Here is a 25,840-nt window from a genome sequence, read left to right on the forward strand (position 1 = left end):
TCGCGATGCACATTTGTAATTCCAGTTCTTGGGAGGCTAAGAAAGGAGAATCATAGGTTAGTGGATAGCCTCAGCAACTTACTGAGGTTGTCAGCTACTTAGTGAACCCGTTTCCAAATAAAAAATAAAATACAACTGGGGAAAGCCAGGTGTGGTGGCGCACGCTTGTAATCCCAGCATTTGGGAGGCTGAGACTGGAGGATCATGGTTCGTGGACAGCCTCAGCTACTTGGTGAGGCCCTCTGCAACTCAGTGAGACCCAATTTCAAAATAAAGAATAAAATAGGGCAGGGGGTTCCATCCCCAGACCCGCAAAAAAAAAAAAAAATGTTTTGGGTTTAATCACCAGTCACACACACACACACACACACACACACACACACACACACACACGTGTAGTTTGGTAATGAAGAAAAGTTTATAATGTACATATCATTAAAAATAATAGGGCAGGGAAAAACTGATTTTAGAACTTTCATATTTAAGACAAAAATATATACTCTCAGATATGAATATATGTGGTATATTCCTGGGGGGTAGGGCTAGAGTAAGATCACCTTTGCTCCCAGACACTTTTATTCAAGAAGGAATACCTACCTTCCTATTTAAGAAATATGTAGTAAATAACTTTATTATAAATTATGTAAATGTGAAATAGTACAGACATCATTACTTCCTTTCTAAACCAAAAATAACAGCATCAACAATAAAGTAAAAGAAAAAATCTATGCATAATACAGACCTTTTCTTCCTCTTTTCAAGGAAGAAAATAACACAGCATAAAGTCAAACTGGAACAATCAAGGCTATATATATAAACCAAACAGACTGGGAAACTCTGATATTTATGAAGGATGTGTAAGAGTTCAAAGGCGCCTATAGAACTTATAGTTTAAAAATGCTTCATCTAAATGATTGCTCACCCAGGGAGCTAGGCATGTCACTCCATGGCAGAACACTCCCTGGCACATGTGAGGATGAGATGTGATCCCTAGCACTGCAAAGGGAAAAAAGAGAAGAGAAAGAAAAAAAGAAAGAAAGAGAAAAAAGAAAGAAAATAGAAATAAGAGTATAAGACTTCTGGGTTTTGTTGCAGTCCTTGGGATTAAACCCAGGGCCTTGCCTATGGTGGAAGGATCAGCTCAGAGAGATCAGTTAAGAAGCTGTTGGACACCCGGTGTGGTGGCACACACTTGTAATCCCCGCGCTTGGGAGGCTGAGACAGGAGGATCACACAGGTTCTAAGCCAGCCTCAGTTACTTAGTGAGGCTCTCAGCAACTTAGTGAGACCCTGTTTCCAAATAAATTATAAAATAGGGTTGGAGGTAGCCTGGAGGTAGAAAGCCTCTGGGTTCCACCACCCAGTACCCCCCCCACACACACACACGTTGTTGGAATAGCCAACCAAGAAATGGAAGTCTGAACTAAGGCAATGGCAGTGGAACTGGTAGTAGTGAGCAAAGAGATTTTTATGGAAGTAGAAACGACTGGATGATTGGTCCTGGGTGAAGAAGAAAGAAGAGACAAGAACCTTGGTCAATGGTGGCATCATTCACTCCTGAGAGGACAAACCCATTTCCTAAAGTTGGCAGCAAAAAGAACATATTACTGCTCGGTAGACATTTCTCTAAGTGTCTCCTGGTACACATCTCAAATAAACGCATCCAAATTCATTACCTAGGAAGTGGTCAGATGCCCTATAACTCACGATCAGCTGCTTACTGTCCTAAAATAAGTTGCCATTTATTTTAGTTGTACTGCTGAATAAACCAGTCAACTTCTTTAATTTACAAATTCTTTAATTTAATGTAAAATAGGTTTAACTATACCTACTTTGGTTTTGGGGAAATTAAAAAGATGATATGAAGCCAAGCGTAGTGGCGTATGTTTGTATTCCCAGTACTTGGAATGCTGAGACAGGAGGATCAGTGTTCATAGACAACCTCAGCTACTTAGTGAGGCCCTCCACAATTTAGTGGGACCCTGTTTCAAAATAAAGAATAAAAAATAGGGCTGGGGGTATAGCTTGGAGGTAAAATACCCCAGGGTTCAATCCCCAGTACCACACACACACAAAAAGATGATGTTTATGTGCTTGCCTAAAATTAAATAGTCAATTAGTGTTACATATTATACCTATGACATATTACCATTATTAGTATTATAATACACCTAGAAATTTCCAGGTACAACAGAGAATATGAATTGCTATCAGATAGACATAACTTTGCTACTTACTACCCGAAGACCTGAGCAAGTTATCTGGTTTCTCTAAACTTTAATTTTACTACCTGTAATGGGCTAAATACTTCCCTGTATTACAATGCTATTATATGAAATAAAATAAAATGATAGTACACAGCAAGAGCTAAAATTTTATACTTCCAAGAACAAGATCTCTAAGTAACAATCTCAACCATAAACATATCTTTGGGGAGACTTGTTTTTCTGATTGAAACAATAAGCCTTCAAGTAGATTTGGTATCATTTTCTCTCTAACATTACTACTTATCAAAAGAATTTAATGAAGTTTAGCTCTGTGGCATACACCTGTAACCCCAGTACTTGAGAGACGGAGACAGGAGGATCATAGGTTTAAGGCCTGTTTAACTTAGCAAGACCCTATTTAAAAATAATAGGGTTTAGGGTGTAGCCTGGAGGTCGGCTGTCCCTGGCTTCAATTCTCAGTATGAATAAAGAAGAAAAAAAAATTAATGTGCTAAGAATTTCAGAAATCTTCAAGAAATTAGATCAATTGATTAAGAATAAACATGGGTCAATTATTGAAAACTGAAACAACAGTGACAAGGTAAAGTGAACACTGAGAAATAATTAGTATTTATTTACAAAAATAAGAACAACGGGAATAATCAAGAACTTTCCAGTTCAATCTTAAAAGGACAGGGTACACACACAGCAGAGGCACTGGGTTCAACTTGGCAGCGGTCCTGAGATAACTGCAGGCTAGAAAAGAGCCAAAGAATCAAATAAAATGAATATAATTTCCAAAATCAGAATGGTAAAAGTTAGAAGGGCTATGGCGACCACTTAGTATCAATGAACACCAGCTGTGCAAAATGTTCTTTAAAAATAGGCATTGTGGCCGGGCGTGGTGGTGCACGCTGTAATCCCTGGGCTTAGGAGGCGGAGACAGGATCGCGCAGGTTCGAAGCCAGCCTCACTGGCTTAAGAGACCCTGTTTCCAAATAAAAATATAAAATAGGTCTGGGAGGGTAGCCTGGAGGTAGAAGGGCTTCCAGGAACCCCAGTAGCACCAGGGGGGCGGGGGGGGGATAGGCATCGTATGCAAGAAAGTTTAGGAAACTTATGTACTATGGAAAAGAAACTTATTTTTTAAAACTGTTATGTACTTTGTCTACATGGTCCTTTAAAAAAAATAACACCTACTGCCGGCATGGTGGCGCACACTTGTAATCCAAGCGTGTGGGAGCTGAGACAGGAGGATCATGGTTCCCAGATAGCCTCAGCTTTGCAACTCAGACCTTGTTTCAAAATAAAGAATAAAAACAGGGCTGGGATGTAGAATGCCTCCAGTTCCAGTCCTAGTGCCACACACACACACACACACACACACACACACACACACACATAATAATAACACCTACTAATATACTCAAGACAAGATGATATGTTTTAAAACTGACTCCCAGTGAGGCTCAATGATTTAATTCAAGCAGCACTGAAAGCTTTAAAGGAAACGGTACTCAAGTTCTTATTTGACTCTGTTCTACTTTTTTTTCATTCTACTGGTATCTAGTGATATATAAAATATAGAGCAAAAAGAGGTGTTCTTAACATTACAAGCAATTCTGGGTTAACCTAGGTTAGTGAAAGGAAATACAGAGGATGGATAGTTTTCCCCTCTTTAATTAAACAGACCTCAGTCCTTAAACACAATTCTTTCTTTCTTTCTTTCTTTCTTTCTTTCTTTCTTTCTTTCTTTCTTTTTTCTGTGGAGCTGGGGATTGAACCTAGGGGCATTCTACCTCCAAGCTACACCCTCAGCCCTATTTCAGTTTTATTTGGAAACAGAGTCTCGCTAGGTTGAGAAGAGTCTCCTTGCTGAGACTGTCCTAGAACCTGAGATCCTGTCTCAGCCTCCCAAGTACTAGGATTATAAGCATGTACCACCACACCTGGCTCATCTTTTAAGTTTTCTGTCCTTCCACTGTAATGGCAGTGAAACATCTATCCTTACAATCTGCCATTTTCTGTTTAATATCCATAAATAAAAATTTCTCCCTGCTTTTTCTCCCATTCTGACTATAGTGTTAGCCACACACTTGACTTGTACTCTCACTTGAATCAACCAGTACTCCTGTAGTGACGGGATGGGATCCTACGCTTAAAATAGGCTATGCACATTCATCTGGAAGATGTGGCCCAGTGCCAGGGATACTTAAAGTCACAGGATAATCCTAGTGCATCTTCTTGAGCTACTGTTTTACTAAAGATTTATGGAGGGGGAAGACTCGGCATGAAAATAAACAAAGGCATTACAAATCACAACCCAAGAGTCACATGAGTTTTTAAGATTAAAAAATGAGTTGTCAAAGGAATTGCCGTAATGAAGGCAGCTCCTCTGGACTATATCTTCCTGGTCTCTCAAGGTTATGCCTACACTCTATCCTCCGATGGACGCCAGTGGATATATATTCCACAGGGATCTAATTTTAGTTCTTAACGGGAGCTGAAGGTCAGCCACCTAAATCTGATAGTTCTAAACTTTTGCCCTCTGTATACAGCAAGCAAGCAAGCACGTGAGCAAAAGTGACAGAGAGGGGAAGAGGAAGGAGGCAAGAAGAGAGGGAAAGAGGAGGGGACTTACTGTAATCAATCACGGGAACAACACTGTCAGCGCCATGAAACCTCTTTTGAAAAACTGTATATGTTAAAATGTCTCTCTCTCTCTCTCTCTCTCTCTCTCTCTTGCAGTACTAGGGATGGAACCCAGGGGCATTCTACCTCTGAGCTACGTCACCAGCTCTATTTTTTATATTCTTTTTTTATTTCGAAACAGGGTCTCACTGAGTTGCAAAGGACCTCACTAAGTAGATGAGGCTGTCCGCGAACCACAATCTTCCTGTCTCAGCCTCCTAAATGCCGGAAAAATGTATTTTTAATAAATATTAGAGAAAGAGAATCTGAAGGTCAGATTTGGAATTTCTTTATAAAAAGCTAATGATAAGATTTCTAAATAAATACTCATGAAGCCTAGTCCATATATATTTAGCTTAATACTGTACGTATCCACTCTGGGTTTTCTTCCTACTTGTAGTAGGAAGAGGCAATGGTAATTCCTGCTTTCACTGAATAGCTACTGTCTCTGAATGAGGCTTTATCTCACTTCTTAAATTTCACTTCTAAGCCGGGCGTGGTGGCGCACGCTTGTAATCCCAGCACTCGGGAGGCTGAGACCGGAGGATCGCGGTCGCGGACAGCCTCAGCTACTTAGTGAGGCCCTCCGCAACTCAGTGAAACCCGGTTTCAAAATAAAGAATAAAAAATAGGGCAGGGGGTGTAGCTTGGAGGTCAAATGCCCCTGGGTTCCATCCCCAGACCCCCCCCAAAAAAAAATTCACTTCTAGCTTTCCTCCTTGCACATGTACATTTTTAGCAATACAATCCTTTCCGTTATGCCTGTATCACAGTAGACCTGCCGAAAAAACTGAAAGGAGCATTGCAAGTAAGAATAATTGAACAAGTTTAGCATGAGCTTCTTTGCTAATTAGCAGTCCTGAGAAAGGTATGTTGCATCATCGGTGTTCATTAACAGCTGGGCCCAATGGTCCAAGCCTGTAATCTCAGTACTTGGGAGGCTGAGACCGGAGGATTACAGGTTTGAGGTCAGCCTCAGTAATTTAGAAAAACCCTCGGGAACTTAGCCAGATCCTGTTTCAAATTAAAAAGGGCTTGGGGGTGTAGCTCGGAGGCAAAATGTCCCTGGGTTCAATCCTCGATAACTTAAAAAAAAAAAAAAAAAGAATTCATTAACAGACAGGAAAGACAGCTTAGGGTATAAAAGTAAGCTTCATTTCTTTTTTTTTTTTTTTTTTTTGGGGGGGGGTGTACCGGGTATGGAACCCAGGGGCATTTTACCTCCAAGCTACACCTCCGGCCCTATTTTTTTATTCTTTATTTTGAAACAGGGTCTCACTGAGTTGCAAAGCCTCACTAAGTAGCTGAGGCTGTCTGGGAACCACGATCCTCCTTTCTCAGCCTCCCGCATGCTGGGATTACAAGCGTGCGCCACCACGCCCGGCTCTAGAACGCTTCATTTCTTGACTGAAGGCAGAAATGGGTATATCAAAAGTTCTTATTTGTCTTCAAACACAGGACCAGTCAACTCTGCTTCTCTAGGCATCTTTATTTTTCCAGAAAGTCTTTTTCTTCACACTGCCTAGGCAAAATTTTGACCACAGTGTAGTCTCTTAAATTAAATGATCTCAGCAGATACAGAAGTACTTTATTTTGTGCCTAACTTACTGTTTTACCGTGTGTGTGGTAGTGGGGATTGAACCCAGGGGCATGCTACCTCCAAGCTACACTCAAAAACTCAAAAACTCAAAAAAAAAAAGATCTTTGAAGCAGGCTGCTGAGTCTTGCTCACTGCTGAGGCTGTCCTCAAACCTGCGATCTCCTATCTCAGCCTCCAGATTACTAGGAATATAGGCATGGACCACGTCTGGCTTCCTTCGTCCTGTCGTGAGTTCTCAGCACGAGCTTCAAGATGGGCATGGAACATTCCTCATATATATGCTGGTGGCTGGTGCTGGCCATGGACTCTCTAGCCGCCAGTTTTCAGTGCACCAAGGTATTCTATGTCCATCTCTTTGAAGTACCTTAACCTGTCTCCAATGCCATCTACTCTATTATACCTACCTACTCACTCTGAATCTCTGATTCTCAGCTGTAGCAGCACAGGCATGTACAGACCATGGTCAGGGACTCTGATAAGTAATGTTCATGTCCTTTCTACCTCTTATTTCATCTGCTGAAGCTCTAGCCTCCCCCCACCGCACCCCCCACACACCGCGGGATGGAATCTGGAGACAGGGATATGGGGAGGTGATCGCTGTGAGATGAGACTGTGAGGTGGGGCCCTGGTCTGGGAGGATCCGGGCCTCTATCAAGAAGAGACACCAAGGAGCTTGCTTTCTTCGCATCATGTAAGCGCACACAGAAAAGAGGTCATGAGAATACACGGTGATATTGGAGCTGCCAACAAGTCAAGAGAAGCCTCCAGAACTGTGAGCAATGTTTCTCTTGTTTAAACCAGACTTCCCAGCCTTGATCTAAGACCTCCCACCTCCAGAACTGTGAGAAATAAGTTTCTCTTACTTCAACCAGTCTATAGCATTTTGTTAGGACAGACCAAGCAGACTAAGCTGTCTGAGAACAGGGACAAGAACAAGAGGGAAGCTAAGCGGTCTCAATGGGACAGTTTTGTGATAGCGGAGGTCCTCAGAGGCACAGAAACGCAGTCCTTTGGTATCTGTAGGGGATTGGTTCCAGGATGTCCCCTAAATAACCACATGCAGAGATACTCAAGCTCTTTACATAAAATGTGATTAACATTTGCATGTAGCTTATTCTAACATTTGCACGTAGCATTCTCCTATATCCTTTAAATCGCTTCTAGATGATTTATATCTGAAACAATGTAAATGCTATGCAAAGAGTTCTTACACAGTTTGGTTTAGAAAAGAATACAGAAAAAAGCCTGCCAATGTTCAGTACAATCGTTCTTCTAATATTTTTGATCTGTGAGTGATTGAACTGGCAGACGCAAAACCCACAGATATGGAGGGCCAACTGTACAGCATAAAAGCACAGAACCAAAACACTCGGGCTCTTTCTAGTCTCTGTTCTACTCTTTTTTGAAAGTGAATCTACAGCAATTTATTCTATTGCTCTAAAACTAAATTATCTCATCTGTAAAATAAAATATATCTCCCACACTTACTGGAATTATTTAATGTAGACAGTATCGGAGAAAACATATAAAGTATACGGCCTCTTACATATTACTTTATGGAAAACAGTGTAACTGAAATACAGAAGCCAGCCGGGCGTGGTGGCACACACTTGTAATCCCAGTGCTTGGGAGGTGGAGAGAGGAGGATCACATAGATTCGAAGCCAGCCTCAGCTACTTAGTGACACCCTGTTTCCAAGTAAAGTATAAAACAGGTCTGAGAGTATAGCCCAGAGGTAGAAAAACCCCGGGTTCCACCCTCAATACCGAGAGAGAGAGAGAGAGAGAGAGAGAGGCAGGCAGGCAGAGAGGGGGGAGAGAGAGAGGGAGAGAGAGGGAGAGAGAGGGAGAGGGAGAGAGAGAGAGGCAGAGAGAGGGGGAGAGAGAGAGAGAGGGAGAGGGAGAGGGAGAGGGAGAGGGAGAGGGAGAGGGAGAGGGAGAGGGAGAGAGGGAGAGAGGGAGAGAGAGAGAGAGAGAAGAAAGAAATACAGAAAATGCCTGCATTCAAATACTAGCTCTGCCCTTTGTGGTTATGTGATCTTGGACAAATTTCTTGAAGTCACTTGAGCTTCATCTCATGTCCCTAAAAATAAAGATAACAACTATGGCTTATAAATAGGAAATAAGTGACTTTTTAAAACCTTAGTGCTTAAGGCAGAGTAGGAAGCAAAAAAGTCTTAAGTTGCTAAGGCTAGAAAGCTTTTAAGCTTTATTTACTTTTTAATGGCAAAGCCTCTTGAGAAAGGTAAGTGGCAATGTTATAACACTACAACTTTATATTAACTCTATACATTCTATAGTGTCCATTTAGATGCACATTATATCATTAATGATGGGCAGATTAACAAAGAGATCAAGAAATACTAAGAGGCAGCCTGGCACAGAGGTGCATACCTATAATCCTAGCACCTGGGAGGCAGAGACAGGAGGATTATAGGTTCAAGGACAGCCTTAGCAACTTAAGACTCTATTTAAACTAAAAAGTTACTTGGTGTGGTGGCACACACTCGTAATCCCCACGCTTGGGAGGTGGAGACAGGAGGATCGCGCAGGTTCGAAGCCAGCCGCGCTGGGTAAAGAGACCCTGTTTCCAAGTAAAAATATAAAATAGGTGTGGGAGTATAGCCCGGAGGTAGAAGGGTTCCATCTCCAGGACCACCAAAAAAAAAAATAAATAAATAAATAAAGGCCCAAGAATATAGTTTGGAGGTAGAATGTCCTTGGTTTAATCCCAGTACAAAAAAAGGAAAGAAGGGAGGGAAGGAGAGGAAATAAAATGAAACATTAACAGGTATATTCTATACAAGTGAACAATGGCTAGGAAGCTTTTAACCTTTAGTTACCTTTTAATGGCAAAGCCTCTTGAGAAAGGTAAATGGCAATGTTATAACACTACAATTTTGTTTTAACTCTATACATTCTAGAGTGTCCATTTAGTTTTACAGTAAACATTACTAAGCACACAGCCCCAATACAGGCACACAACTAAAAATATTCCCAACTAAGAATTCTGTGCGTGCAAATTATTCAAGAAAAATATTCTAATAAGACATCTACTTTGGGTTGAGCTATATAAAAGAACATGACTCAAGAAATTTGTTATATTAGGGAGACTGGACACATGTAAAAATGAATTAAAAATGCTAAGTACCTTTTGATATACAGCAATTAGAAGACTGAAGGAGCAAGTTATGGGGAATTCAACCAGAAGAAAAAAAAAAAAAAACCTTTCTTGATAAATGTGTAGAAAAATAAGTGGGAGAGGGGCTGAGAGACTGAAGGCAGGAAGGAGGTAAAAGATGAGCCAAACTGAACAATATGAACACAGGCAGAGAGGAGTAGAGGTGACCTAGAAGAATCAACCAAAGCAGATGTAGAGTCCATGTAAGTTCAAGCTTTCTAAATAAAAAATACCTTAAAGCAGAGCGGCTCTGAGCTTCCCACTCCTGTGATGACCCTCCTGCAGGATTTTTCTTGAAAGGAATCACTGCATGGAAGATATTCTGGGCCCCTTACTACACTATGAGCTGAAGGATGAGCCCCGCAAAGATGAACACTCATGGCAAGGAGATGGACGGAGCCCTGGTTGAGCCCCGGCTCTTGCGCTGGCTGCAGCCTTGAGAAAGGCCGTGTTTCACCTAGGAATGGAAAGCTGGACATACTGGGAATGTCTGGTCAGTCAAATCTCTTTCAGGTCTCTTAGTTTTCCATTAATTGAAGATGTACAAATTTTCTACTTTCCTTAACATATGATCACTATTTCTAAGGCGGAAAAGAGCTAACTATTGAGAAAAAAAGAAATGCCACATTTTTAGCAAAAAATAAATATATACCTAAAACGAATAAATAAACCTCTGGCACCTAAAAATCGGCAACATATTTAAAGTCAAGTTCTGTACTGCCCATGGGAAGAGCAGAGTCCTCTTTACTAGTTATCCTACCCAGTCACTTACGCTGAAAAGCATTCTTCTGTTTCCTGTCAATGCTGATAATTAGTTCAATGTCAAAAGTTTTGTCTATGCTCTGCATCACGTATCAAATTTGGGATATCTAAAGTCAGAAAAAGTATAGAGTTGGTTCATAAGTTATACACTGGGTCAATCCAATTACTGATGCGCAGCAGTGACACATGGACTGTTGAGCCAGACCCCTGGGCTTGGCCTGCACCTGCTAAAGTGTACAACCACCTGTTTTTAGACACATTTATTCACACTTGTGCAACCAGCAACGCTAATTTTAGAACAGCCTCATCACTCCTAAAAGAAACTCAATACCCATTAGCGGTCAATCCCGACTCCCCTCCCCCCAGCCCCCACTGATCTACTTCCTGTTGCCACAGATCTGCCGTCCTGGATATCACACGTGCGTGGAAGCCCAACACGTGGCTTTTTGTACCAGGCTTCTTTCCCTTACTACAGTGCTTTCAAGGACCATCTACCTCAGAGAACACATCAGCTACTTTCTTTTTACAGTCAATTATCCCCCACTATATGGATAGCAACACATTTTGCTTTTCTGTTCGCCAGCTGATGAACACTGGGCTTTCGCATCTTTTGGCTATTAAGAATGCTGGGGTAAAAATGGGTATAATTTTTGTGTGGCTACACGTTCCCATTTCTTTTTACAATACGTATACTGCAGCAACTCTAGATACGTAGGTGTCCAACTGCTAAATTATACGGTAACTGTGAGTAATTGTGAGATTACTGTTCAGAGTGGCTGCAGCATTTGATCATCCACTGGTGTATGAGTTTTGATTTTTCCATTTTCCTATCAACCTTTATCTTACTCTTTTATTCTAGTTATCCTAATGGATGTGAGTTGGTATTTTGTGGTGGTTTTGCTTTGCCTTTTCCTGATAACTAAAGATGTAAGTTGTGTTTTCAGGTGTTTATTGGTGATTTGAATATGTTCTCTGGAAACATGTCTATTCAGATCTTTTGCCCATTTTTAAGCTTAGCTATCTTTTAATTCTTTGAACTATTAAGAGTTCTTTATATGTTCTATATATGTCTCTTGTCAGATACAGAATCTACAAATGTTTTCTCCCATTCTGTAGGTTGTTCTTTTTTCTTGATACTATCCTTTAAAGAACAGATATTCTTAACTTTGATGAAATCCAATTTATCTATTGTTGTTCATACTTCTGGTATCTGTAAAAATCCATTGCCAAATCTGGGGGGCATAAAGACTTACTTTTATGGTTTCTCCTGTCAGTTTTACAGCTGTACCTTTATACAGGAATCTTTGATCCATTTTGAGTTAATTTTTTTAAATGTACTATGAAGTAAGGATACAACTGCATTTACATGTGGCTATCGAGGTGTCACATCGCGCGCGCGCGTGTGTATGTGTGTGTGTGTGTGTGTGCACGCGCGCGCGCGCGTGTGTGTGTGTGTGTGTGTGCACGCGCGCGCATGTGCACGTGTCACAAGGGATTGAACCCAAGACATTCTACTTTTAAGCTACACCCTCAGCCCTTTTTTATTTTTTGTTTTGAAACAGGATCTTGCTAAATTACTGAGGGTCTCACTAAACTACTGAGGCTGGCCATGAACCTGTGATCCTCCTGTCTCAGCCTCCCATGTACTAGGATTACAAGCGCATAGCACCATGCCTGGCTAGTACATACACCTTAGCTTATCAAAACGTGATACAAGTTTATACTAATTTAATTCCCAGAGAACACACAAATGTTACTCCTATACAGCACTCTTCCCTCTTCCTCTTTTTGTGGCACTGTTATATGTATTACATCTCTAAATGTTGTACACCCAGCAATAAATTGCTATAATTATTACTTTATGTAATTTTATCTTTTAAAGAAGCTGAGAGAAGGGAGAGTAAGTATATACTTGGAGTTTTTGTTGTATTAGCTTTCTTATTTGTCATTTCTGGTTTTTTTTTTTTTTTTTTTTGGCAGTATTGGGGATGGAACCGGAGCATTCTACCTCCAAGCTACACCCCCAGCCCTATTTTTTTATTCTTCATTTTGAAACAGGGGTCTTACTGAGTTGTAAAGAGCCTCATTAAGTAGAAGCTGAGGCTGGCCTTGAACCATGATCCTCCTGTCTGGTCTCCCAAATGCTGAGATTACAAGCGGGCACCGCCACGCCCAGCTGTCATTTAGAGTTCTCTTGATTTGTCTCGTGAATTCTAGTTCCCATCTGGAGTCACTTCCTTAGTCCAATATGGCTTTACTTCCACTTTTGTGCTATTTTTAGCAAATAATGTTACATTTCTCTATGTTATTGGTGTGCTCAATGATACATTATATACACACTGTTTTATATAAGTGCTTTTAAAGAGAAGGAAAAAGAAATATGCACTCAGACATTTACAATTACCTAAATACATCAACCTTTTTTTTTTTTCTTTTTAATTGGAGTCAAATTATCATTCTGGGTCACCTGCTTTCAATCTGAAAAATTTGTTTTTGTACTTCTGGTAAGGTGGGCAGGCTAACAACAAATTTCATTGTTATTTTGTTTTGAAATCTGGAAATGACTTTACCTTCCTTGCACTGCTAAGAGATGGTTTTGCTGCGCACGGAATTCCTGGCTGTGGCTTTCTACTCTGAGCTCTTGGAGTGGGCTGCCCACTGCCCCTGGTCTATGCCTCTGACAGAAGTCAGCTAGAAATCTTGCTGCTTCCCTTACAAGTGATGTTTACAAGTGATGAGTCATTCTGCTGCTTTTCAAGATTTTCTCTTCTTTGATTTTTAGCATTTGTACTATCACATATCTATTTGTGAATCTCTTAGAGTTCAGTGAATTTCCTGGACATGTAGGTTCCCAATAAGTTTAGGGTTGTTATAGCCATTATTTCTTCAAATGCTTTCTTCTAGTTTCCCCTTCTTTCCTCTCCTTCTGAAGCTACCATTATGCATTCGTTGGTGTGAAAATGTCCCACACTTCTCTGAGGCTCTGGAGCCCTTCTGTGAATTTTTATTTCAGTTACTGCACTTTATTCTTCAACCACAGAATGTCTATTCAGTCATTTTGCGTTTGTTTTGGTGGTACCCAGAGGCTTTCTACCCCTAGGCTATACTCCCAGACCTTTTGGAAACAGGGTCTAAGTTGCTGAGAGCCTCACTAAGTAGCTGAGGCTGGCTTCGAACCTGTGCAATCATCCTGTCTCAGCCTCCAAAGCGCGGGGATTACAAGCATGCGCCACCATGCCCGGTTATTCAGTTTTTGAAAAAAGTAACTTCTACATCTGAATTGATAATCTCCATTTGATGTGACATTATCTTATCTAATCCATTATTTCGTTAATCATGGTTGTCTTCAGCTCTCTGAATATATTTATAATGGCTACTTTCAAGTCTTTGTTCAAATCTGGCCACTCTCACAGGCCGATTCTGTTACCCACTTTCCCCCCTATATTTCTCTGCATGTCTCATACTTTGGACGGAAACTGGACATTTTATATATTACAGAAACTATAAGTACTGGTCAATCCCCCTTGCCCTGTTCCAAGATTTGCTCCCCTCTTTGTTGAGGAACTGGCTGAATTACTTTGGTGAAGTTTTTTCTCCCCCATCTCTCCTCAGTGGGAAGCCCTGACGGTGCACCTTGGGAGGCACAGCCTTGGATATGGCCAGGCTGGAGTAGCAGTGTCTTTGCCAAACACCCTTTGCCTTTCTCTTTTCCTGACTACACTGAGCTGACCACATTAAATGATTGCTGATTGATGTATTGATTTCAATAATGTCTTAGGGCAAAAACAGCTCCACACACTGATCTAATTGGTTAGAGGTTTTTTTGTTTTGTTTTGTTTTGTGTGTGGTACTGGGGGTGGAACCCAGGGGTCTTTCTACCTCCGGGCTACACTCCCAGACCTATTTTATATTTTATTTGGAAACAGGGTCTCACTAAGTTGCTGAGAGCCTCACTAAGTAGCGGAGGCTGGCTTTGAACCTGTGGGATCCTCCTGTCTTAGCCTCCCAAGCGCTGGGATTACAAGTGTGTGCCACCACGCCTGGCAAGTTAGAGCTCTTTTGAAGAGGTAGTTCCTAAGGTCAGTACTTGAAAATTCCATGTGTTTGTGCGCGCGCGGGGGTGGGGTGGGGAGGTTGGGGGGTGGGGATTCTGGAGATTGAACACAGGGGCCTTCTATCTTTGAGCTATATCCCCAGTCCTTTCTTGTTCTTGTTTTGAAACAGCGTCTTGTTAGGCTTTTGACTCTGGTTAAGAATCTGCAATCCTCCTGTCTCAGCCTTCCACGTACTGGGATTACAGGTGTGTGCCACCATGCCCAGCTCATTTGTCCTATAGTAGAAGAGTTACTCCCAACTATCTTGTCTCCCTTTCTCTCAGCAAACTAGATGACCTTTAGGTTGACCTCTGTCTCTTCTGAATCTGTCAGTCTAGCTTCCGCTGCCTTTTACCGCAACCTGTGCCCCTGCCTTTCCTGGGGTGGAGCTGTAGCCCACCAGTCCATGAAGACAAGCGTGGCTCTAGTGTTGTGTGCAGCGTTACACTCAAGGTACAGCCTCCATTCCATGGGTGGGGGTCCGATGGAAGGAGTCTTCACCTCCCAGCTACACTCATCCAGAATTTATTCTCAGCAGTATATAGCTGGAAGCAGGATGAAAACTATCCCTCCCAGGAAGACAGCTCTCCCACTGAAAGCTAGGGAAAAGGAGCCCGTGTTCTTCACTGCGCCAGTTTGGAGAAGTTTCCATCCTAGCCACGAGAGGAAAAGGGAGGGGGAAGGTCTCAGTTCAAATCCACAGTCTTTCCATTTTCTTACTGAGTTTTCTATATTCTTGAATAGATGTTTTCTTCATTGACTATATGGCCCTTTGAGTTATTTCCAGAAACCTAAATTTATTATTTTTAAAATAATTTTCACCAATGTCATTGGGGAACAGGTATACAGAGCTTCATATATTACCATGGATAAAAGATGAATTTATTGATGAAATTTTTATATAATAAAATACATCTGAAACGCTAAAGTATAGATCAAGGATACTATTCTCAGAAGTTACATGTAGACTGCTACAATAAATCAGAAGAGCTGTTCTGTCTATTCTCCCTAGACCTGGTCCTTCAATGCCTTGACAAAATGTCTAAAATGAAAAGTGGAGTTTGGAAAAACTTTAAATTGTTTTACTTGACCTACTATGAGGCATTCATCCTGCCCTGTAGCTCAGTTTTCCTAAGCCAAACTTTTGTGCCAAATTCCAGCTAGACAGGAACTTTAGAATGCCCAAAGTTAGCCGGGCGTGGTGGCGCACACTTGTAATCTCTGTGCTTGGGAGGCTGAGACAGGAGGATCTCAAAGGTTTGAAGCCAGCCTTAGCTGGCTTCAGAGACCCTGTTTCCAAATAAAATATAAAATAGGTCTGAGAATGTAGCCCAGAGGTAGAAGGCCCCTGGGTTCCAACCCCAGTACCACACACACACAAAAAAAAAAGAAAGTCAAAAGTTTACATGTGTATGTCTTAAAGAGATGATACCAAAAATTACCTTCCAAGCTATAAGATTTAAAGTGAGAACTATACTTGTATCATGTATCAAAATATTCTCTTATGTAAAGATATCAAATAAATTTTGAATCAAATTTGCAAGGCATACAAAGCTTAGGTTATTTTGTTTTGGTTTTTAAATTAGACTTTGAAAGTTTCAAATGTCCAAAGTAAGTACAAAGGGCTTTCAGAACAAGCATCCATGCTTCAAGCTATTCCCAAGCATGGATTCCAAGTTAAGGATTGACAATTCTATCTTGGCACATTTTTTTAGAGGAATCTAATATAGATATTTGTCCATTCATTCTTTATAATCCACAGTAGCAATCTTCAGCATGTATCTGTAGCTAAGAAAGTACCAAACCAAACACCATAGGCAAAGAGCTAACTTAGGAACCTAGGCCTACCAGGGCCTTGCGTACAGGAATTACTCAAAAAAATTTAGTGCAAACTACCAAAGTCTCTAATATGCCAGATATTGCCAAATCTGAGGAGAAAAATAAAAATAAGAAAATATATCTGAAATGGTGAAACAGACATTCATGTTCATATATCTTTATTTCACTCCATAAACAGGCTCTGCAATTAATAGTACCTTGAAGCTCTCTAGGTACATTTTTACAACATTTTTTATGTATTCCTCCCCAAATATGTAATATAATCAAAGCTCAATTATAGAGAAAATACATGATTTTAAAAAAAACCAGGCATAGTGGTGAATGCCTGTAATCCCAGTACCTGGGAGGCTGAGACAGGAGACACAAGGACAGCCTTGGCTATATAGCAAGACTCTCATTAACCTAGCAATACCTTATTTCAAAACAAAAATAAAAAGGGCTGTCAGTGTAGCTTGGAGTTAGAATGCCTGAGTTCAATCCCAAGTATCACACACACACACACACACACACACACACACACACACACACACACACTACTGCTCTTTGCTTTTGCCTCTAATGACATTATTAAAAAATAATATAATTATTCTTAAATCCTTATAATCTATTATAATATGAAAGTTTTGGTATTAGTGATTAAACCCAGGGTAGTCTACCTCCGAGCTATGCCCTGGCCCTTTTTATTTTGAAAAAGGGTCTAAATTGCTTAAGCTGGCCTCAACCCTACAATCCTCCCATCTCAGCCTCTCAAGTATTGGGATTACAGGTATATACTATAGTGTCTGGCTTATAAAAAATTTAAATACAGAAAAACACAAAATATAATCTATAGTAATAATATACAGATGGCACCATTTAGTAAATTTTCTTGTAGCCATTACTTTTCTTTATGTAGTTTATATTAGTTTTGCATAGATTTGATCACACTGTATGCATACTTTCAGGATATCCTGCTTTCTCAGTGAGCAACATAGGAGATGTGCTTTGAAATTCTGCTATATAGCTAAGAGAATATAAAACACAAAACAAACCCTAGGTACCAATCATAATTCTGGCCTCCTTCCAGGTGCCCTTCATACATTTAGCAGGCCTGTTCTGTGTTGCATGCAGTGACGGGAGCTGAAGACATGACGATCCCCAACCCACACCTCGTGTGCTCAAGAAGCTCACGACCTCAGCCTGGCAATTCCCCTAAGCCTTAGCAGAAGTACAGGCTTACCTACATGAGTTTGAGCTGCTTGAGACATGGCTGTTCTAAACTGCACTCCTTTGAGGGAAACTTATATATGAAAAGATCTGAGATAAGTTTTTCTACATTTGCTATGGCTATATTCTTATCTTACAGGTAAAAGAGCTGCAATGCCATTACTCATTTTATGACATGTCTTTTTCTAACCTTTATTGCAATTAGTACTCTTTATTGGTTTTGAGGCCTTAAGCTTTCATTTCCTGAAGATGTGAATTTTCAGATGACTCTCTATTTCCCCTCCTCTACACACATTTACATGATGCATTTGTTTATGTGCTAGCAGGTAATCACAGCCTACCAACTTAAGGAGAGGATAGAAAGCAAATGCTTTACTAAACACAGGTGCTTATATCCAAATAGACAACGAGCCGCATGCACCTGGAATTATTTGCATTGTATGCACAAACATCAGAAATTGTATCTGACTTGGTGAGAAAAATTCAAGCATTCCCAGTACTAATTTCCTTTGCTATCTTCCAATCTAAGTCTAGTTGTCTAAGTGGTGTGGAGTAAGAGATGAAACAAAGTACTGGTTCATCATTTTAAATCTCCTGAAATATACCTCAAGTGGTAATGAGAGAGCTATAGAGCAGCAGGCAGTGAAAACTGTTTTCCAAGTGAGGCTCTACCACTTACTAGTGGTGTATAGAACATTATCATTCTCTTATACGTAACACGGGAAGGGTGATATACTCAACATACTTGCAAGCAATACTGGCAAGAAACAAATCTTTGTAAAAATTCTCCACGTCAGGAACCAAGTCTAGGGATCATTAATTTATACATATATCCTAAGAAAAATAGTATGATCAAGTTTTTTTTTTTGTCTATTTGTGGAGGTTTTCCTTGGAGGAAAGTAATGGAGATTGAGCCCAGGGGCATTTAGGCCTTTTTACTTTTTATTTATTTATTTATTTATTTATTTATTTATTTATTTATTATTTTTATTTTGAAACAGTCTAAGTTGCTGAGGCTGGCATCAAAATTGTGATGCTGTTGTCTAAGTCACAAAAAACTGGGATTAGAGGCATAAGCTGCCACACCGGCTCATGTTTTCTTTTCTTTTTTGCGGGTCTGGTGATGGAACCTGGGAGCATTTGACCTCCGAGCTAAACCCCCTGCCCTAGTTTTTTTATTCTTTAATTTGACACGAGGTCTCACTAAGTTGTGGAGGGCCTCACTAAGTAGCTGAGGCTGTCCGCGAACCGCAATCCTCCAGTCTCAGCCTCCCAAATGCTGGGATTACAAGCGTGCGCCACCACACCCGGCCCTCATGTTTTGTGGCATTTTCCCTATAGTACTTCCAAGCTGTCACAGACTTTTTTTTAAAACATAAGAAAGGTGTTACTGTGTTTTTTACAGAGACAATACCATATTTTGAGACAGGTGCTGCTATTACCAAATAGCTGCTGTCAGAAGACTCCAGAAACACATTTGGGAAAGAGAAAAAGAAAAGAAAACTTGGGCAGCATAATAAATTGTGTAGTAATATTAATTCCTTTCTATTTTCCTTTTTTTTCTTTTTTGCACGGTACTGGGATGGAACCCAGGGACATTCTACCTCTGAGCTACACCCTCAGCCCTATTTTTTATTCTTTATTTTGAAACAGGGTCTCACTGAGTTGCAAAGGGCTTCACTAAGTAGTAGCTGAGACTGGCTTTGAACCACAATCCTGTCTCAGCGTCCCAAATGCTGGGATTACAAGCCACCACCATGCCCGGCTCCCTTTTTATTTTCAAATGGATTTAATGTCAAGAAGCGCCAACTATTCTGTGTCTCCATGTTGAGAACTTAAAATGTTTGGATGTAGATCCTTTCCAAATGACCAATAGAGGCGCGTGTGCGTGCGTGCGTGCGTGTGTGTACACACGCGTAGTACTAGGGATGGAACCCAGAGGCATTTTACCTTTGAGTTACACCTCTCACCCTTTTTATTTTGAAACAGAGTCTAAGTTACAGCACACTAGCCTTACACCTACAGTCCTCCTGACTCAGCCTCCCACATACTGGGATTACAGGCATGTGCCACCATGCGGGCCCAAGTATCCAAATGTTTGCTGTCAATGTCTGAAAAAAGGCCTGAGGCATGAAAGAGTCACTAATGGTTTTAATCCTTGGAGACTGAGATAAATTTGTTTGCCAATGTTTTTCCACTAATGAAGATTACCCACCGAGATCCCTAATGACACTTGTTTACAACAGATCGCCCAGGAAGCAGATATCTACATACTATAACTGACGTGAGCATTAGGACAGAAGTTTTACACTCTCCAGAGATCTAAAAGTTAGTTAAGGACAATTTTTGTACCTGCAAATTCAACCAACCTCTGGGTCAAATATATTGGAGAGAAATTGTGTCTGTAAAGAACATGTACAGAGGTTTTTTTTTCCTTTTCATTATTCCCTAAAAAATATTACATAACAACCATTTAAATTGTACTAGGTATGTGTAACCTATATGCAAACACTCTGTCATTTTATATAATGGATTTGGGGATCTGGGAACTTTAGTATGGGAAAGGGCGAGAGTTTTAGGAAGCAAGCCCACATAAATACAGAGGGACAGGAGTACTTGAAAAATGTAAGGTTTTCCTACTACTCTGCAGGAAATAAACAACATGCTTTATTAATAACTGTGTGGGAAATTTCTTCTCCTCAACTAAAAGTTGCATGAGATGTGGAATCTGTCTTAATGCACTTACTTTGGCCAGCAAGAGCACCACTATTTTAGAAGACTCTAACGTTAAACCCTAAGGCACCCTGAACCTAGGTGCGCCCCACAGAATCAGTCTTTCTAACCGTGCTTGTTCCTCCCCACTCACCTCTTTCTCCCATTAGTCCCTAAGAGCATTTGTCTCTTTCCCACATCATCGTATTTCATTACGCAAATGTACTAGTTTCTTCAAATACTCTCTAATTGCTAGATACTCGGTTGTTTCCAATCTTTTTCTATTATGTACACTATTTCAATAAATAACATTGTTTTCTTGGGTTCAATCTATACACAGAATAGATTTTTTTTTTAAGTGATATCGTGTGGTCAAAGGTAAAAGGCATCTGTGGTTTTCACAGATATTGCCAGTTTCTCTTTCATAGGAACTAGGCCATTTTGCACTCCCACCAAATGTATACATATTTATTTTCTGAAAACCATCTATAAAAATACATATGCCTGGGGCAGAGTTGCCAAATTCTGACTTAGTAGATAAGAAGTTGGGCCTGAGGAGACCTATCTTTAAAAAGATACTCAAAGAACACATTCCTGGTTAAAGATCTCTGTTCTAAAAGGAATTCTTTCTCCTATTTACATTGTTAAAATCCAAAACAAAGTCTCCTTTAATCCCCAAAGTTTATGCTCCGTGATCACTCATTCAATACTTGTTGAGTGCTTATTATGTGCTGGGTACTCCAGTTGTCAGGATAAAAGGAGAAATAACAATACCAGCCATCAAGAGTCCTCGGGGTTTTACACTGAGAGATGCAGAGATGTAATTATGAAATTAGGTATGTTAGAATTTTACATGGATTATTGTGGGAACATGGAAGAGGAGAACTTCACTCTAACTGAAGTGTCAGAGGAAGATTGCCAAAGGAGGTGCCTCTGAGGTTAGGAAGAATTAACCAGGTGAAAAAAAGAAGTGTATAAGAAAAGAGCATTCTGGATTGAAAATACATGCAAAAATAAGAGAGAGAGGGGAAAAAAGGGACGTTATCTGTATACATGTGCGTAACTAGAAACATTTTATATGGCTAGAACATAAAATACAAGAGAAAAAGAAATAACTGCAAAAATAAGCAGAGATAAGATCACTAAGCACACAGTGCTTCACATTAAAAAGCCTGAACTTTGCTGGGTGTGGTGGTTCACACTTATAATCCCAATATGTGGGAGGCTGAGACAGGAGGATCACAGGTTCTTGACCAGTCTCAGCAACTTAGTGAGACCGTTTCAAAATAAAGAATAAAAAAACAGGGCTGGGGTGTAGCTTGGAGGTAGAATATGTCTCTAAATTCAACCCCCAGTGCTGAAAAAAAAAAAAAAAGCCTGAACTATTTTCTGTAGGCAAAGAAAGGGCTTTAAAGCCGGGTGTGGTGAAACACGCTTATAATCCCAGCATTTGGGAGGAGAAGACCGGAGTATCAGCCTCAGCTACTCATGCCCTCTGCAACTTAGTGAGCCCCTGTTACAAAAATAAAGAATAAGCGCCAGGCGTGGTGGCGCACGCTTGTAATCCCCGCGCCTGGGAGGCGGAAACAGGAGGATCGCGCAGGTTCGAAGCCAGCCATGCTGGCGTAAAAGACCCTGTTTCAAAAATATAAAATAGGTCTGGGAGTGTAGCCTGGAGGTAGAAGGGCTTCCAGGAACACCAGTACCACCAAAAAAAAAAAATAAATAATAATAATAATAATAATAATAATAATAGTAATAGAAAGAAAGAAAAGAAGGAAAAGAAGGAAAGAAAGAAAGAAAGAAAGAAAGAAAGAAAGAAAGAAAGAAAGAAAAATAGGACTGGGCTTGGAGGTAGAATGTCCCTGGGTTCCATCCCCAGTACTATACACACACAAAAAGGGGGGTTTTAAGGCTGAGAAGACATGGTCAGACTGCTCTTTTAGGTTTTTAAATAATGAACTAGAAGGGTATGTAACTGGAAAATGAGAAAATAGAAACTGAAGCAGTAATCCAGATGAAGACCTGAATGAGGGGGTTTAAGGGAGAACAGACATAGATATCAGATGAAGGTGAATGAAGGGATGCTTTCAAGTCGCTATCAATCCACTACCAGCAAAGAACTGAGTTTAAGCCGATCTATTCAATCAGCAGTGACAGATGACTCGGTCGTGCCTTCTTTGCTGATTTTGACATTTGTGAGGCCAGGATAGAAAGTAAGGACAGCACACACGGAACAGGAGTGGTACGCTCACCCTCACTTGTACCATCTTTCACAACTTTTTTTTTTTTTGGTGGTACTGGGGGTGGAAGCCAGGGGCTTTTCTACCTTTGGGCTATACTCCCAGACCTATTTTCTATTTTATTTGGAAACAGGGTCTCACTAAATTGCTGAGAGCCTCACTCAGTAGCTGAGGCTGGCTTCAAACCTGTGCAATCCTTCTGTCTCAGCCTCCCAAGTGATGGGATTACAAGCGTGGGCCACCACGCCCGGCCTCACTTGCACTATCTTTAACCAACCAAGTAGAACCATCGGCAACCCCAACAGGCAAGCATAGGTTACATGGTCAATCTCCGATCTCTGATGCACCCTCTCTTATAGTAAATCTTCTACAGGTGAGTCTCTTGACTACACTTTCTTCTCTGTTCACAGAGCCAGTGACCTAGGCAACTGCTAACAATATAAATAACTCTCACAGCCGGGCGTGGTGGCGCAGGCTTGTAATCCCCGCGCTTGGGAGGCGGAGACAGGAGGATCATACAGGTTCAAAGCCAGCCTCAGCTGGCTTAAGAGACCCTGTTTCCAAATAAAATATAAAATAGGTCTGGGAGTATAGCCCAGAGGTAGAAGGCCCTGGGTTCCATCCCCAGACCCACCAAAAAATAAATAAATAAATAACTCTCACAACGAGGAAGGACATGTGGTTGAGGGACAGTGGCTTGAACACAGCTGCTTTCCCAAAACTTAACCCACCTGGCCAAGCTTCACATTAGGGAGGCATGTTAGGCAACCTGGAGGCACCAAAGGCAACTTTCTGGCAGTGAGAAAATTTGGGGAGGGTCTCCCCCCGAAACATCCTCAGGCCCCTGATTTTTTAAGTCGAATGGTCCTGTGAGGATGTAGCAGGAGAGCTATGTGGAACCCATACTACACCTGGCACCTATCTTTCTTTTAAGGGTTCCTAAAAACAAACTGAAGAGAAACCAAATACGAATGAACAATCATCAGAGGAAAACAAGTTCACTGCTTAAAAAGCCCAGAAGTGAATAACAAACCACAACCGCCCACACCTCTGCCCCACACAAGTAACATCCAGGCTTACCTTTCTTTTATCTTCATCTGTTGGTTCAAATTTGAAAGTAGCCCTATGCTGAGGGAGGAGAAAGGGAAACAATGTCATTTTAAATAGACACATTTTAAATTTTGGCTATGCTTAAAAATACATCAAATAATGTCCCTGTAGCTCAATATTCTTATTAAAGTATGTAATAAATAATTATAAAGTGGTGTGAAAAGATTATAGCAGTAATATACACAAAGGAATACAGAGTCAAGCCACTAACTGCCCAGGAAAGTCTAGAACACTACAGAGCATTTGAGCTGTACTTTTAGGGATGAATAGGAGTTTGCCAGAAGGCAGGAGGAAAGCATACTAGGGACAAAACAAAGGCTCAGAGTTTGAAGCTGTGCTATACGTTCATGAAACAGCAGCTCTTTAAGCTGGAACAAGGACACATGTTAGGGGATGAGAGCGTGAAGAAAGATGAGAACGAAAACGTAGCCTGATAGAGATTTGGAAGGCCTTGCTAAGGAGTTTATATTTTCTTTTTCATATGCAAGAAGAAATCATCATAGATTTGTAGAAAAAGATTTAACTATTTTTCTTTGGCAGTATTAGGGATAGAACCTAGGGGTATTCTACCTTCGAGCTATACCCCCAGCCCTATTTTTTTATTCTTTATTTTGAAACAGGGTCTCACTGAGTTGCAAAGGGCCTCACTAAGTAGTAGCTGAAGCTATCCACGAACCACAACCCTCCTGTCTCAGCCTCCCAAATGCTGGGATTACAAGTGTGTGCCACCACCCCCGGCTCAAGACTTGACATTTTAGAAAAGTAATTCTTTAAGAATGAGAATTTAAACTGGACCCTTGTAGTGAGGCCCTTTGCAACTTAGTGAAACCCTGTTTCAAAATAAAGAATAAAAGCTGGGCACGGGAAAGTTGCTGGGCACGGGAAAGCTGAAATCACCGCCCCACCACCTACTGGCTGTAACCTTGAGCAAATAAATTATGGCTGGGATTCTCATCTGAAAATGGAGAATGTGTCTGGTCCACAGAGTGACTGTGGGGGTTCCACGCACTATATAAAGCATATAAATGCTCAATTTGAGTGTATGGCACATAATACATTCTCAGTAAATATTAGGGTTATAATGATGATGATGCCAATGGTCATGAACGAGGGAAAAAACTAGAAAGGAAGAAGAGTGGCATAAGCACAGATCTCCTAATTCTCCTCGCAAGTCTCAATCAGGAGAACCAAATGCTCTTATGAATCCTAAGCCCTCCTCCAAACAAGGCAAAAACAAAACAATGCCTCCACAAATGTCTCTCTGCTTTTCCTTTGTATTTCTCTCCTTGGCCATACTGGCAAATATGTATTGGCAACCCACCAGGAGTTAAGTACATTAAGTACTAAAGATAGCATCATTACAGGTGGTTCTGTGCTGACAGTTTTGCAGAAGAAGCAATTTTTGAAATGAAATGAGATGGAGAAATGTTGGGAGAGAAGTAGTTCTGAAAATAATAAATGGTTAGAAGGAAGACAAGAGGTGAGGGATAAGGGCCATTTGAGGAAATCTCAAGGAGGCTGCTTCAAACAGGAGTATAAAACAACTAAAATAGGTGAAGTCAGGCGGAAAGGACCGAGACTTAAAATCCTATACCTGAAAGAGCAGACAGGTGACAAGGAAACAGGGCAGGACTATAAAGGAAATGTGGACAACAGTCTAGAACATTCAGACCAGATCAAAGCCTGAAGACCTGCAACCATGTGAGGAATGGGCATCTATGATCCAGGCGTGTTATTGCCGATGGCAGTATAAATTGACACAAACCTTAAAAGGGAAAGTGATTTAGCAACACATATTAGAAGCCATAAAAATATTTATCCCCTTTGACCTAGAACTCCTACTGCTAGGAATTATCCTAATGAAGTCATTCAGAAGAAGAAAAGAATTATGTGCATAGGCATATTCACTGAACTCTTATCTAATACACTGGAACAGAATACTATATAGCAACTTTTAAAAGCATGATTTGTTGCTGGAATATTATTTTATAATAAAAGAAAAAAATTTTAAGTAAAGGATAAATAATAAATGAACAAAGGAGAGGAGAGGAAGGATGGACAGGTTGTAAATCTGAGTACTATACTTAGAAATTTATAGACCTGAGGTTTAGTAAAAACTAACATTAAAGATAAGGAAGCGCCAGACATCAGGCTTAAGCTGTAAACAGAAACTCAGTGAATGTTCAATACGAATGA

At 40.6% G+C, this 25,840-nt stretch overlaps 1 protein-coding gene across 7 annotated transcripts in view; it reads right to left on the minus strand.

Annotated features, from left to right (window-relative positions):
• RIC8B (RIC8 guanine nucleotide exchange factor B) overlaps positions 1-25,840 on the minus strand; it is a gene marked incomplete at both ends in the record, with an annotated part of 107,529 nt that overhangs the window by 75,731 nt on the left and 5,958 nt on the right. For 5 of the 7 annotated variants that reach the window (XM_080705303.1, XM_080705299.1, XM_080705304.1 and 2 more), the window contains one exon: positions 23,615-23,662. The exons of the other annotated variants lie outside the window; for them this stretch is intronic. In XM_080705303.1, the coding sequence (XP_080561429.1) occupies positions 23,615-23,662 (48 nt within the window). The remainder of the gene's footprint in view (positions 1-23,614; positions 23,663-25,840) is intronic. 7 annotated transcript variants of the gene reach the window in all.

The sequence above is a fragment of the Muscardinus avellanarius genome (genome assembly GCF_963383645.1).
Source record: "Muscardinus avellanarius genome assembly, chromosome: 11".
Classification (NCBI taxonomy): Eukaryota; Metazoa; Chordata; class Mammalia; order Rodentia; family Gliridae; genus Muscardinus; species Muscardinus avellanarius.